General features: G+C 45.6%; 1 protein-coding gene across 11 annotated transcripts in view; it reads right to left on the bottom strand.

Moving 5' to 3' along the window:
• The window catches only part of LOC138747322 (tensin-2-like), a 263,792-nt gene that overhangs the window by 121,315 nt on the left and 127,259 nt on the right, over positions 1-15,218 (bottom strand). For 10 of the 11 annotated variants that reach the window (XM_069906427.1, XM_069906430.1, XM_069906428.1 and 7 more), the window contains 3 exons: positions 14,951-14,995; positions 6,175-6,216; positions 1,381-1,430 (listed from right to left, as the gene is read on the bottom strand). In XM_069906427.1, the coding sequence (XP_069762528.1) occupies positions 1,381-1,430; positions 6,175-6,216; positions 14,951-14,995 (137 nt within the window). Of the gene's footprint in view, positions 1-1,380; positions 1,431-4,803; positions 4,822-6,174; positions 6,217-14,950; positions 14,996-15,218 lie in introns of those variants that run through there. The other variant, XM_069906437.1, reaches the window with a different exon arrangement.

The raw sequence follows: 15,218 nt of genomic DNA, 5'->3' as shown, positions 1-15,218 counted from the left end.
GTTCCAGACCAGGAACTCACAGGTCTATCAGTTCAAATCCCCGACCATGAATACCCAACAGGTTCATTGGTGTTGTTCTGGGAAGTGAAACTGCCTAATTCCACCCTGCAAACCACCCTCCCAACCATCTCAAAGATTCCTATAGTATCTCTTTTCATGATCTTTCATTGGAGTGCAGGCATCATTTGTCATCGGGACACTTGGTATCTCACTGACCACACATCACTGAAACCGTCAATGCTGATTGAGTGATGAATCTTGGCCAGGCCGGTAAGGAAATCAGCCTCTGCTCTTTCTTCAAAATAAATGCCAAGGGATTTCACATGTCCACCTGGGAGAGCAGACCACAATTTTGTGGATCAACCAAAACAAGGTGATCCCTTATGTTCCCCTGTTAACGTTTAGCCCAGTGGTTCTCAACTTTTTTCTTTCCACTTACATAACACTGTAAGTAATCCCTATGCCATAGGTGCACTGTGATTTAGTAAGGGATTGCTTAAGGTGGGATATGGGTGGAAATAAAACGTTTGAAAACCACTGTTTTAATCGTCCCTCATTGACTCGTTATGTGCAGTTTCCTAACTCCAAAGGAAATGGGCCATTGACCATTTTTCTCAAGCAAAAGATTTCAGTAACAATTGGGTCTAGAGCAGTGATTCTCAACCTTCCCTTCCCCCCACATCCCACCGTAACCAATCCCTTACTACTCACAGAGCACCAATGGCATAGGGAATACTTAAAGTGGGATGTGAGTTGAAAGGAAAGAGTTGGGACCCACTGCTTTAAACACTCATGTCTCTGGATTGAGACGAGGACCTACAATACAGCTGATCCTGTCCCCCAAATTGCATCTTCCCTTTCAATGATGAACATTCCAAAAACAAACAGGCAGCTTGGTGAGCACAACACCGTTACAGCGCCAGTGACCCAGCTCTAATCCGCCGCCATCTGCAAGGTTTTTGTACCCGCCCCCCCCACCCCTTGCCCACATGGGTTTCCCCAGGGGGGTCCGGTCTCCTCCCATCATCCTTCAAAAACAAACCAGGGCGTGTTTACTAATTGGGTGTAATTCGACAGCACGGGCTTGAGGGCCGAAAGGGCCTGTTACCATGCTATTAGTCTCATTTTAATTTTAATTTTAAAAGAACTGGAGATTTATAATTCAATTAACCATGCACTACAAACCTCTCAGTGCATAGAAAAACACAAAGGCAATATCTCATCTATCAGCCTGGCTTCTGTCAACAAGCGTTAATTCTTTTTGTAGCCCTGCGGCCTCGGCATCCCTGAAGAGTTTCAGATCACCCACTACCCAATCCGTTCTCAAAACTTCCCAAGTTCCTTCAATTATCTATTTTTCAAAGGGAGGGGCTGATTTACCTTGGCAGAGTGCTCCTTTGACTGGCACTTTTCAAAGATTTTGTTGACCCCTGCACGGAGAAAATAAATTAGTTTCAACCAACGAACGTAGAGAGGGGGTAAAACAACATCTCCTTCTGCCTGTTGGCCATCGCAGGGGCTGAAAGCTTATTTTCCAAACTAAAAAAAATGTCTTTATGTTTTAATATTGTTTATTGCAACTGTGTGTGCCGGGAACTGGCAAAGTCGCTCCTGTGAAGGGAGTGTCATATTTCAGAATTGGGCACGGACCCAGCTACACCAGGCAAAGCTCAGAACAATTCAAATCCTTGTCGCGTGAATTCATCAGGAGGGAGTGCGGTGAAACCACTGCTGTATATAATTGCCTGGTCGGGCACGCCCATTGGCTGATTGTACCTGTGCCCACCTCCCCCCTTCCCCTCCACAGGCTCCTGTATAAAGGTGACTGTTGCCCAGCTCCCCCTCCTCAGTGCAGGGCAGTTGTTAAGTGAATAAAATCCTGTGGGTTTCTCGAGCTCAGTTGTTCGAGTAATTGATGCCTGCATTAGGGAACAGTGTTGAGGGAGGGACAATTAGAAAGGGCGGGAGATACAAGAAGGTTGCGGGATTGGCAGCGAAAAAACCAATGGCAGCAGTTCACTTTCTCTCCTGGAGTGTGCGTCAGATTTATTGTCGGAGTACAGACACAACATCACATACAACCCTGAGATTCTTTTCCCTGCAGGCCAGGCAGAATTACCACTTATTGGTAGTGCAAAAAAAAACTACTCAACGTGCACATGTGTGGTGCTACCACTGTGTATATTGCATGTATGGGCTGGCCTGCCCCCCCCCCCCCTGAACCTGTGACTCCTCCCTCCCGGATATCCTCATAAAGGCCGTCACGCCCAAACCCTTCCCTCAGTACCTGCCTTGGAAACGAGCCAGCAACGGGTAAGGTGATGGCATCTAAAGGTGATTAGAGCCTATTAATAAATCAGATCCTTGTCTAATGTGGTTGACTGGTAGCACATGTCAACAAATAAAGAAAGGCAAGCAAACTGTGCAATGCAGAGAGGGGGGAAAGATCAATAAAGTACACAGAGTCCTTAAATGAGTCTGTTGTGGAGGAGTCTGGGGGGGTGGGGGGAGGCAGCTGTTCCTGAACCTGTTGGTGGCACCTAGACCTCTTTCCTGGTGGCAGCAGTGAGAATAGAGCGTGTGCTGGATGGTGTGGGTCCTTGATGATCGCTGCTGCTCTCCGACGGCAGCGTCCCCTGTAGATGTTCTCGATGATGGAAGGGTTTTGCCTGTGATGTCCTGGGCCAAGTCCACTACTTTTTGTAGGGCTTTATGCTCAGGGATATTGGTGTCCTCATACCAGACCGTGATGCAGCCGGTCAGCACATTTCCCACAACATTGAATCAGAGAGAGAGAGGATAGGGAAACTGGACTGACATTAAACCCATTTTTATCTCCCTATTATTCTTACCATCAACTCTCCCCAGATTCTATCACTCTCCTACATACTTGGGGCAATTTATGTGGCCATCTAACCTCCCAGTAAAAGAGTGGAACTGAAGACCAAGAGAGTCGGGCGACATGGTTAGCGCAACGCCATTACAGCACCAGCAACAGGGGTTTGAATCCTGCGCTGTCTGTAAGGAGTTGGTACGTTCTCCCCGTGTCTGCGTGGGCTTTCCACCCTCCAAAAAATGTAATTTAAATGTAGACCTACAGCACAGTAACAGGCCATTCCGGCCCACGAGCCCATGCCGCCCAAATACACCCAATTGACCTACAACCCCTGGAACGTTTCAAACGGTGGGATGGAACCCACACAGACACAGGGAGGACGTACAAACTCCTTACAGAAGTGCCGGATTCGAACCACTGAACATTGGTGCTGTAACAGTGTTGCGCTAATCGCTATGCCAACTGTGCTGATATAAACCAAATGCAGGCAAATGAGACTAGCTCAGAATGCCAATGTGGTCAGCAGGGATGAGATGGGCCGAAAGGTGGGCTGTTACTCTACAGCATCGCCCAGGCAGCCAGTTCCAGACTCTACCCACTCTCCACATATAAAAATGTCTCCTCGCACCTTCCATGTTTTCAGAACGTCAATCAGGGAATAAACAGTGGTCAGGGAACAAGGGACGACTCTAAAATAGTGTCACAGGCAACTAAATGAAGATTTGCAGGCTTGAAAATGAAGCGTTTATTCAATTTTCTGCATTCCAAAGATCCTGACAGGGCATAAATTTATATACCTCCTCTGGACCAACACCCAAGAGATCTCGCACAGGCCTGTGATCTTCACAAAGTCAGATGCGTAGCGAAAGACCCATGAACCCAGAAGACTATAAGACATTGGAGCAGAAATACGCCATTCAGCCCATCGAGTCTGTCCCTCCATTCAATCGTGAGCTGATCCATTCTCCCACTCAGCCCCACTGCCCGTCCTTCTGCCCATAACCTTTGATGCCCTGGTTAATCAAGAACCCACCAATGTCTCCCTTAAACAAAGCCCAATGACCTGGCCTCCACAACCACCTGTGGCCCCAAATTCACCCCACTACGGCTAAAGACATTTCTCTGTTCTGAGTGGATGCCCTTCAATCTTGAAGTTGTCCCCTCTTGTCCTAGATTCTCCCACTGTGGAAACGAAATTTCTACATCTATTCTGTCCACGCCTTTCAACAGTCGAGATGCTTCCATGAGATTCCACCCCCCCTCCCCCATAACCCCTTCATTCTTCTAAATTCCAACGAGTACAGGCCAAAAGCTGTCAAACATTCCTCAGATGATAACCCTTCCATTCCTGGAATCATCCTCTGAACTCTCTCCAAAGTCAACACATCCTTTCTTAAATGAGGAGCCCAAAACTGCTCAAACTACTCCAAGTGAGGTCTCACCAGAGGCTCAACATGACATCCCTGCTCTTGTATTCAATTCCTCTTGAAATGAACACTAGCATCGCATTTGCCTTCTTCACCACCAACTCAACCTGCAAGTTTACCTTCAGGTCATCCTACACAAGAGCTCCCAGGTCCCTTTGGGTATTTTCAAAATTTCTCCGCATTTAGAAAAAAATCTGCTCGTTTACTGCATTGATGATCTTTGCCAAAGCACTTTTTTTTTTAAAAACGTGATGCTTGTCGCTTCTCATTAGCGACATCACTCGCTGTTGCCTGAAGTGTGGGATTTAAACTGACTCGAACACCAGGAGAGAATAAACATCAGACAGCAGCAGAGACCAAAAGTGCAAAACAGTTAAACAAAACTTTCACGGGGAAAAAAGATAAAAGAAAAGAATATATAATTTAGAGAACAACTCGGACTTTTCGGGTCTGCCCATAGTTTTTGCTGCAACATCCCTGTCACATAAATATAATTAAAAACAGCTTGAAGGAGAATGCAAGGAAGGATTGGGCACTTACTCTGCGAAGGAATCTTATTTACTTGTAAAAATTAGAGCCTCCAGCACTTGATACTTCATGTAAACATGTGGGCACATGCCATTCCCAATGTTTATCTCACACACACACACACACACACACACACACAAAGACACACAGACAAGATAAACACTCACACAAACACAAAGACAAGACAAACACACAGAGACAAGATACACAGACACACACACAAACACACAGACAGATACACACACAACACACAGAAACAAGACAAACACACACAAACACACAGACAGACACACACACATGACACACACAAACACACACACACACAAACACACAGACAAGACAAACACACAGACAAGACAGACACACAGACAAGACAGACACACAGACAAGACAGACACACACACACACACACGCACAGAAAGACAAACACACTCACAGACAAGACACAGACACACACACACAAAACACGGACACACCAGATGCAGACATGGTCACAGATGCACACAAACACAAAAACACACACACAGACAAGACACACACAGACAGACACACACACACAGACGCGCGCACACACACACACACACACACAGACAAGGCAAACACACTCACAGACAAGACACAGACACACACACACAGACAAGACACGCACACGCACACACAAAACACGGACACATCAGATGCAGACATGATCACAGATGCACACAAACACAGAAACACACAAAGACACACACACACACACACACACAAGACAAACATACACACAGAGACAAGATACACACACACACAACACAGACACAACAGATGCAGACATGGACACAAATGCACACAAACACAGAAACACACAGACAAAACATACACACACACACAGAGTTACACAGACACACACATTCAGACAAGACACAGAGTTACACACACACACACAGACAAGACACACTCACAGACAACATACACACACACACACACACACACACAAGACAAACACACTCACAGACAAGACGCACACACACAAAACACTGACACACCAGATGCAGACATGAATACAGATGCACACAAACACAGAAACACACATACAGTTACACAGACACACATATACTTAGACAAGACACACACACTTACACAGACAAGACACATGCACATGCATACAGGCACACTTACACACAAATACACCCACACACACTGAGGCATACAGACACAGTAACACAAACACACATACCCACAGACACACGCACACAGGCACACTTACACACAAACACGCACACTTAATTACAGTCACAGTTACGTAGATACACATACACACCCATCCACATACACACCCATCCACATGCACACATACATACCCCCTCCACACATACACCCATGCACACAGACCTTTATTTTACTCACCAAATGCTCTATATTCTTCACTGTTCCAGTACCTTTTCTTGGCTATGGGAAATCGGAAACAGAAAAACTATTAATTGACGCATCAACAAAACATGCCCTTATCCTGCCATAATCCGCAGTTTCATTCTGGGCATCCATCCAGGCCTGATAACATTTCAGAAATGTCGTCTGCGTACTTCTCTGACCCACACTGCACCCCCAACTCCCTCCCTCACTCCCTTCCAAAAGGAAGAGAAGTCTAGGGTGTCCTGCAGTGTTCAGAAATGGCACTCTCACTCATGAGAGTGGAAAACACAGACCCTGGAAGACTCGTGGGGAAGAAAAATTAACATTTTGCAGGACCCTCCTGCCTTTTGGCTGGGAGAATTGTATTGCACATCACAAGGATTTTTTTTACACAACTGCTTGTATCTAAAACCAACCCTTTCTGCAACGTTCCAGCACTGAATGTAACCCAGTGTCAAAAGTTAAACATTTAAAGGCCAAATATTTCTCATTCTCTTCGCACTCTCCAATGAAAGACTCTGAAGGGGTTGAGCTGGAGCTCCCACTGGGGAACTCCAGGCCAATACACTGCAGTCACATTGATGAACCATTCTTTCACCTGCGAGCACAGCTACTCCACTGATGGGTCAGGTAATGTCGCTGTTATGTGACTGCACGAGCAACCAGCAGTGATCTAAAGATGTAGGTTCCAATCCCGGCGCAACAACTAACCAAGGAATTGGGCGGCACGGTTAGCGCAACACCATTACAGCGCCAGCAACTGGGACCTGGGTTCGAATCCCGTGCTGTCTGTGAGGAGTTTGTACGTTCTCCCCAAGTCTGTGTGGGTCCTCCGGGGGCTCCGGTTTTCTCCCACCCTTCGAAACTTACGGGGGTTGTAGGTTAATTGGGCACAGACTCGTGGGCCAAAAGAACCTGTTAATGTGCTGTCTGTCTAAATTTTAAAATGTTTACATTTTTAAAAATTATATATTTAAAAAACTCGTCTTGGGATCTGAATGGTCATTAGTTCACCAAAGTTCTTTAGAGGAATAAATCTGCTGTTCTTACCCTCTCTGGGCTCCAGGTGACACGCATTGGGTAGAACAGAAATAGGAGCAACTGACTGACTTCTATCTGTCTTTCATAATTTTATACGTTTCTATAAGATCCCCTCTCATTCTTCTAAATTCCAGCGAGTCCAGTCCCAGATGACTCAATCTCTCCTCATAGGCTCTCCAAGACTGGAGTTTTTTAATTAACTGCACTTAAATCTAACATTTAAAAAGTGATTCTTTAGAATGGTTATTGTGGAATTACTGAATTGTTGTCACATCTGAACCTCCCAACTGCTTTTACAAGTCATTAAGTTTATGGGCCAATTAGTGATGGGTGGGTTTTGCCAAAGATTTTCACATCTTGTGAACAAGTACATAACGTCAAGACAGAACATTCCAAGGCAAGATTCTGTCTTTTATTTTTGGAAAAGTAGATTCAATCACAGGGATGTTGGTGTTACTGAAATTCATGGTCCATCCCTGACTGTCCCGGAAATGAGGAGACTTGCTTCTGTTTAAAATTATGAAAGGTATAGATCAGATAGAGGTAGGTAAGTTATTTTGATTGGTGGGGGAGATCAGAACGAGGGGACATAGCCTCAAGATTCAGGGGAGTGGATTTAGGACTGACATTCAGTGGTCGTGAAAGGGTGACGGTCTGAGGTGAAGGGGTCTCGTCGAAAGCCGGTTGGGAGGGTGCCAATTTCTGCTGCTGCCTAGAATTGAAAAATTGACCAGGCGATCAGGAAGATGAATTGAATGTTGGCCTTCATTGCCAGAGGGATTGAATTTAGGAGCAGGGAGGTTGTGCTGCAACTGTACAAGGAAGTGGTGAGGCTACATCTGGAGAACTGCGTGCAGTTCTGGTCTCCTTACTTGAGGAAGGATGGACTGGGTTTGGAGACAGTGCAGAGGAGGTTCGCCAGGTTCATTCCAGAGATGAGGAGGTTGGCCTATGAGTAAAGATTGAGTTATCTGGAACTGAACTCACTGGAATTTAGAAGAATGAGAGGGGATCTTATAGAAACATATAAAATTATGAAAGGCATTGATAGGATAGAAGTCGGTCAGTTGTTCCCATTGGTGGGGGAGACCAGATCTAGGGGACAAGACCCAGGGCAATAGATTTAGGACAGAGATGAGGAGGAACTGCTTTTCCCAGAGGGTGGTGCATCTGTGGAATTTGCTGCCCATTGAAGCAGTGAAGGCGACCTCAGTAAATAGATTTAAGACCAGGTTGGATAGATTTTTACATAGTTGGGGAATTAAGGGATATGGGGAAAAGGCAGGTCGGTGGAGATGATCATTAGATCAGCCGTGATCTCATTGAATGGCAGAGCAGGCTCGACGGGCCGGATGGCCGACTCCTGCTCCTGTTTTTTACAATTCTTAATCCTCTGATTCTCAGATTAATAGTCCAGCAAATCCAACAACAGAACTTCAATGCTATTGTAAACTAAAGAGCTGTTCCATGAATCAAACAGGTTTAAAGATGCTCGTTTGAACGCACACTGTATTTGCAGAACACATCAGGTCCTGAGTGTTTTTTAGGGATACTGATTAGTTGGGCCACAGCTCTGTTCCACAGCACTTGTGGGACAGCTGACAGGGAAGCTGTGCACTAAAGTGATTCAGAATCAGAATTTATTGTCATAGGCATGTCATGAAATTCAATGTCTTGTGGCAGCAACTGAATGCAAATGTTACGACGAATAAGTCGCAAAAGGTTGGTTTGCAGATGCAGCAGGTGATCAGGAAAGCAAATGGAACATTGGCCTTCATTGCCGGAGGGATTGAATTTAGGAGCAGGGAGGTTGTGCTACAACTGTACAAGGTCCTGGTGAGGCCACATCTGGAAAACTGCGTGCAGTTCTGGTCTCATTACTTTTCCATAAGATCGTTTTCGCTGTATTGAACTCCTTCCTCTTCTTCAGGAGTTCAAAACTTATGTGTCTTTTTAGTTCGCAGTCTTTTGTATTCTCGTTACACGTCTTCATCTCTCAGTCTATTTTGTAATTGTTCTGCAAATTTTCATGCTTCCTCTGGATCCGAGAATAGTCTGTTTTGCTGTCCTGGAATAAATATTTTCAATACCGCTGGATGCTTTAGTATAAATTTATACCCTTTCTTCCATAAAATCGCCTTTTCTGTATTGAACTCCTTTCTCTTCTTCAGGAGTTCAAAACTTATGTGTCTTTTTAGTTCGCAGTCTTTTGTATTCTCGTTACACGTCTTCATCTCTCAGTCTATTTTGTAATTGTTCTGCAAATTTTCATGCTTCCTCTGGATCCAAGAATAGTCTGTTTTGCTGTCCTGGAATAAATATTTTCAATACCGCTGGATGCTTTAGTATAAATTTATACCCTTTCTTCCATAAAATCGCCTTTTCTGTATTGAACTCCTTTCTCTTCTTCAGGAGTTCAAAACTTATATCTGGATAAATGAAGATTTTTCGCCCTTTGTACTCCAGTGGCTTGTTGTCCTCTCTTACTTTTTCCATTGTTTTCTCCAGTACCTTTTCTCTTGTAGTATATCTTAGGAATTTTACTAAAATAGATCTTGGCATTTGTTGTGGTTGTGGTTTAAAGGCCAATGCTCTATGTGCCCTTTCTATTTCCATTTCTTGCTGTAGTTCTGGACATCCTAGGATCCTGGTGATCCAATCTTTTATAAACTCTCTCATATTCTTGCCTTCTTCATCTTCCTTAAGGCCCACTATCTTTATGTTATTTCTTCTGTTATAATTTTCCATTATATCTATTTTCTGAGCTAACAGCTCTTGTGTCTCTTTAACTTTTTTATTAGATTCCTCTAATTTCTTTTTTAAGTCTTCTACCTCCATTTCTACTGCTGCTTCTCGTTCTTCCACCTTGTCCATTCTTTTTCCCATTTCTGATAAGGTCATATCTATTTTATTCATTTTCTCTTCTGTATTGTTTATTCTTCTTCTTAAATCATTAAATTCTTGCGCTTGCCATTCTTTAAATGACTCCATGTATTCTTTAATAAGAGAAAGTATATCCTTTGTCTTGCCTTTCCCTTCTTCTTCTATTTCACTGTACTCTTCCTCTTCTTCTTCCTCTGGGTTGGCCATCTGTTGTTTCTTTGTTGTCCTTTTCTTCTCTTCTTTCTTGTTTTCGTTGTCTTCTGTGGTCTCTTCTTGCTGCAGGTGTTCTGCAGCTGTCATTGCCGGCTGTGGAGATCGACTCCCCAGCTGGTCACCCCTCCCGTCGGTGTGTTTTTTTGCATGCGCATGCGCGGTTGCGCACTTTTACTCGGCTCAGCGAGCCATTTTTGTAGTCCACTTTCTACCGACCTGAGGGAGCGGGTTTCTCTCTCCACCGCGGGCCTCTTCGAACAGGTAAGGCCTTCTCCTTCTTCTTCCGTTGTCTTCTCTTCCTCTCTTCTTACTGTTGGTTTCGATTTTTCTTTTTTCTTAGCCATCTTCTTTCCACCTTTATACTCACTTTACTTTAATTTTTATTTTTGTGCCTTTGTGTTTTCCTTTATTTTTTCCGACTTTTCTGGAGAGGGCTGGAGTTCACCGTCCGGCCACTACTCCATCACGTGACTCCTCCTTCTGGTCTCATTACTTGAGGAAGGAAGGACTGGCTTTGGAGATGGTGCAGAGGGGGTTCACCAGGTTGATTCCAGAGATGAGGGGGTTGGCCTATGAGGAGATATTGAGGCATCTGGGACTGGACTCACTGGAATTTAGAAGAATGAGGGGATCTTATAGAAACGTATAAAATAATAAAAGGCACAGATCAGATAGAGGTAAGTAAGTTGTTCCCGTGTCTGCATAGGTTTTCCATCGGGTGCTCTGGTTTCTTCCTAACCTCCAAAAAATGTAATTTAAATGTAGACCTACAGCACAGTAACAGGCCTTTCCATCCCACGAGCCCGTGCCGCCCAATTTGACCCAATTAACCGAACAACCCCGATCCGTTTCAAACAGTGGGAGGAAACTGGAGACCCCAGGGGGGTAACTCACGCAGACACGGGGAGAACATACAAACAGACAGCGTGGGATTTGAACCCCAGTCCCAGTTGCTGGCGCTGTAATAGCATTGCACCAACCACTACGCCAACCGTGCTGCCCTGTCCTGCCAATCCTGCCCTGGGAATGGCATTAAGGAGAGTCCACAATGAGGACAAGAGACTTGAGGTGCATCTTGAAACTCGAGAGCCTTTAAGTCTTGCCCAAGATCTGCCTGGGGCCCCAAGGAGAAACACAAGCTGATAGCTGGCTGTGGGAATAAAGTAACGAGAGAGACCCAGAGCGGCAATAGATTTCAAGATTTGAAGATATCTAATTTATGGTCAGAGTACGTACATGGCATCACAAACAACCCTAAAATTGCTTTCACGGTAGGCATGGCAGAATTACCACTTGTTGGTGGTACAAAAAACCAACTGTACACAGTGTAAACAAATAAAGAACTGTAAACAGATAATAATGTAAACAAATTGACTGTGCAAAACAGAGAGAAGAAAAAGAAAATCAACAATGTGCAAACTAAGAGTCCGTAAATGAGTCCCTGATTGAGTTTGTCGTTGAGGAGTCTGATGGTGGAAGGGGAGCAGCTGTTCCTGAACCTGGTGGTGCGAGTCTTGTGGCACCTACACCTCTTTCCTGATGGCAGAAGCGAGAACAGAGCGTGTGCAGGGTGGTTGATGATCGGTACTGCTCTCCAATGGAAGCATTCCCTGTAGATGTTCTTGATGGTGGGGAGAGTTTTGCCTGTGATGCCCTGGGCTGTGTCCGCTACCTTTTGCAGGGCTTTACACTCAGGGGTATTGGTGTCCCCGTACCAGACCGCGGTGCAGCAATACTGGACAGTCACCTCAGTGAAGTAGGTGATTGGGACAGCGTGAGGAAGGCAGCGCAAGAAGGGAAGGCCCACGATCTTCCCGCAGCTCATGAGGAAACAAAAATAGAATTAAAAGTAGCTTACCTTCCTGAGTGCCGGTTGGGATGGCTTCTCTGAGTTACAATCGTGATTGGGGCTGAATGAGCTGACCAGAAACCACGCTGTCCATTTTTAAAAAGTGCCCCGCAGGCCAGTCGCAATCGGCTGCTCAGAAGGAGCAGGTTAAAATTCCAACCGACAGGTTCGGCGGGGGTTGGGGGGGTTGAGGGGGAGGGTTGGGGCGCAAGGGAAATATTAACTGGGCCACGCGACCAGAAGTGAAACCTGCCCCACAGCTTTTCGGCTTAAAGCACTGCGGAAACTCGTCAACGCAGGGAGAAGGGCTCATCTTACAATCTTCATTCACACATCATCGTGATGGAGGAGGCAGGGCTGTATTCGAAAGCAGCGGGTTCTGCTGACAGATGACGGTGATGTGCACAGAATAGGCTGCTGCTGGGAAATAAAGCCTACAGGTGCCTGCACCTTAAACACTCAAACCCTGTGGCTGACTCCCGCTCCTCACAATGCAAATAGCATTTGCCTGATCAAATATATTTATGTGCTTTGCTTTCCAGAAATGTTGTCCTTCAATTTAATACAAGTACCAGGCCTTCACCGCACCTCTGTTGTGGGGTCAAACTGCTGCCAATGAACTCCTCATCAAAGACATAGAAAATTACAGCACAGTTCAGGTCCTTGGGACCTTGATGTTGCCCTGACCTACATATTCCTACCATTAAAAATCCCCTCCCTGCCCCGTAACCCTCTATTTTTCTTCCATTCATGAGTCTATTAAATGCTCCCAATATTCCTGCCTCCACCACCATCCCTGACAAGGCATTCCAGCCCCCCACAACTCTCTGTGTCATAACTTACCCTGACATCTCCCCTAAACTTCCCTCCCTTCACTTTGTGCAGATGACCCCTGGTGTTTGTTATTCCTGCCCTGAGAAACAGGTGCTGACTGTCCACCCTATCTGTGCCTCTCAGAATCTTTTGGAACTCTATCAAATCTCCTCTCATCCTTCTACACTCCAAAGAGAAAAGCCCCAGCTTTGCTAGCCTTGCCTCATACGACTTATTTTCCAGTCCAGGCAACACCCTGATAAATCTCCTCGGCACCCTCTCCATAGCTTCCACATCCTTCCTATAATGAGGTGACCAGAACTGAGCACAATACCCCAAGTCTGGTCTCACCAGAGATTTGTAGAGTTGCAACATGACCTCTCGACTCTTGAACTCAATCCCTTGACTAATGAAGCCCAGCATCCCATAGACTTTCTTAACTATCCTATCAACCTAACTCCAGCCAGATATTGAGATGATGGCGTCGATGATCCCAGAGCAACACTCCAGCCAGTGTCTGCACCCTATAGGGTATGACGATGGAACACACTGTAGGGGGGGTTGGGTGGGGGGTCAGATGGCAGCACAGCTGACCTTTTGCTCGCTGACTCGGCTTCAACCCCAGTGGCATTGGATAGAACAGCCCTTCTCAGCAGGGGCATGACAGCCCAGCTGGGGCCACAGCACATTGATCTAAAATCCTTGTTTTCCTTTCAGCTCATGTAACACAAATACTGTTTTATGTTTTTTTTATGCAGTCAGTAGGAGAAAAGTATGAAAGAATCAAAAACTTGACTGCCTCACAGGAAAGGGGCTAAACGTTGAGCAGAGTCTGAGGGAGACCATAGCTGAAAATAAGTTTGAGAATGGCTGATGTAGGGTCCTGAACAGAAGAATGCACTTCCTATTTGGCCCTTCAATGCTATGCCCACACCTGCGTCGCACCCCAACTCATCCCAAAGGGTTACTGACCCTCACTACAAGGGTCAGAGGGGTATTTTCACTTTAGACCTTCAGTCGTCGGCCTCGTCAGCAACAACGATGAGTCGCACTACAGAGAAGAGGTGGAGAATCTCGTGAAATGGTGAGAGAGTAACAACCTGAGCCTCAATGTAGACAAGGCGAAGGAGATGATCGTGGACTTCAGGAGGACTGGGAACCACCACCCTCCACTACACATTAACAACAGGAGTGGAGAGAGTTGAGACACCAAGTTCCTTGGAGTTCACTTAACCAGTGACCTCACTTGACAGGAAGGCACCACAACAACTACCCTTCCTGAGAAGACTGAAATGGGCAAGGCCACCGGCTACCATCATGTCAACCTTCTACAGGAGCTCTATCAAGAGCGTCCTGGCCGGTTGCATCACAGTGTGGTACAGTTACTGCAGAGAAATGGATCGGAATCAATCCACAGGACAATAAGAGTGGCAGAGAGGATCACTGGGGTCTCCTTCCACCCCCACCCCTGCATTGACGTGATCTACCGGGATCGTTGCCTGAAGAGGTCGTGCAGAATTGTTGAGGACCCCTTCCACCTCACACACGGCACCTTTCAGCTGCTCCCCTCTGGGAAGCTGAGGAACAGCTTCTTCCCACAGGCAATGAGAATGCTGAATGACCAAGGGAACTTGTCATACTCACCACCCGAGACTCTCACACTAACGAAATAATATTTAATTACTGTATATATGAATACTTGTCCTGCATGTGTATTGTTTGTCTGTACATGTGTTATGTCTGGGTGTGTGTCTGCGTGTTTGGCACCGAGGACTGGGGAACCCTGTTTCGTCGGGTTGTACTTGTACAATTGGATGACAATAAACTTGACTTTAAAATCTGAGTTCATCTCCATGGGATGAATATAGTTTGAAATAAAATTACTTTCAAACATTTGGCAATAAGCATTATCTCCGAGGAACAGCCCATGAACCAGCTATTTTTGTTGGTGCACTCTGACAGGGTACTTACAAGTTCCAGACTGCGGGAGGCTGGAGGCACACAGATGGTCATTACCTGCAAAACACAACCAAGATGAAAGGTAAAAACATGAAGCTGGAGAAACTCAGCGGGTCAGTGTCCTTAAAATAGCATGGATAAAGATTCAGCACCAACGTTTCGGGCTTGAGCCCTTCATCAAGGTCTGGGAAAATGGCAGCAGGCATAAAACACGAAAGTCTGTTGATACCATGATTGGGCAGCATGGTTAGAATAGTGGTTGATGCAAAGCTGTTACAGC

Source organism: Narcine bancroftii, chromosome 12, assembly GCF_036971445.1.
Source record: "Narcine bancroftii isolate sNarBan1 chromosome 12, sNarBan1.hap1, whole genome shotgun sequence".
NCBI classification, from domain to species: Eukaryota; Metazoa; Chordata; class Chondrichthyes; order Torpediniformes; family Narcinidae; genus Narcine; species Narcine bancroftii.
The sequence above is the reverse complement of the archived record's forward strand: the minus strand, read 5'-3'. Positions and strand labels throughout refer to the sequence as shown.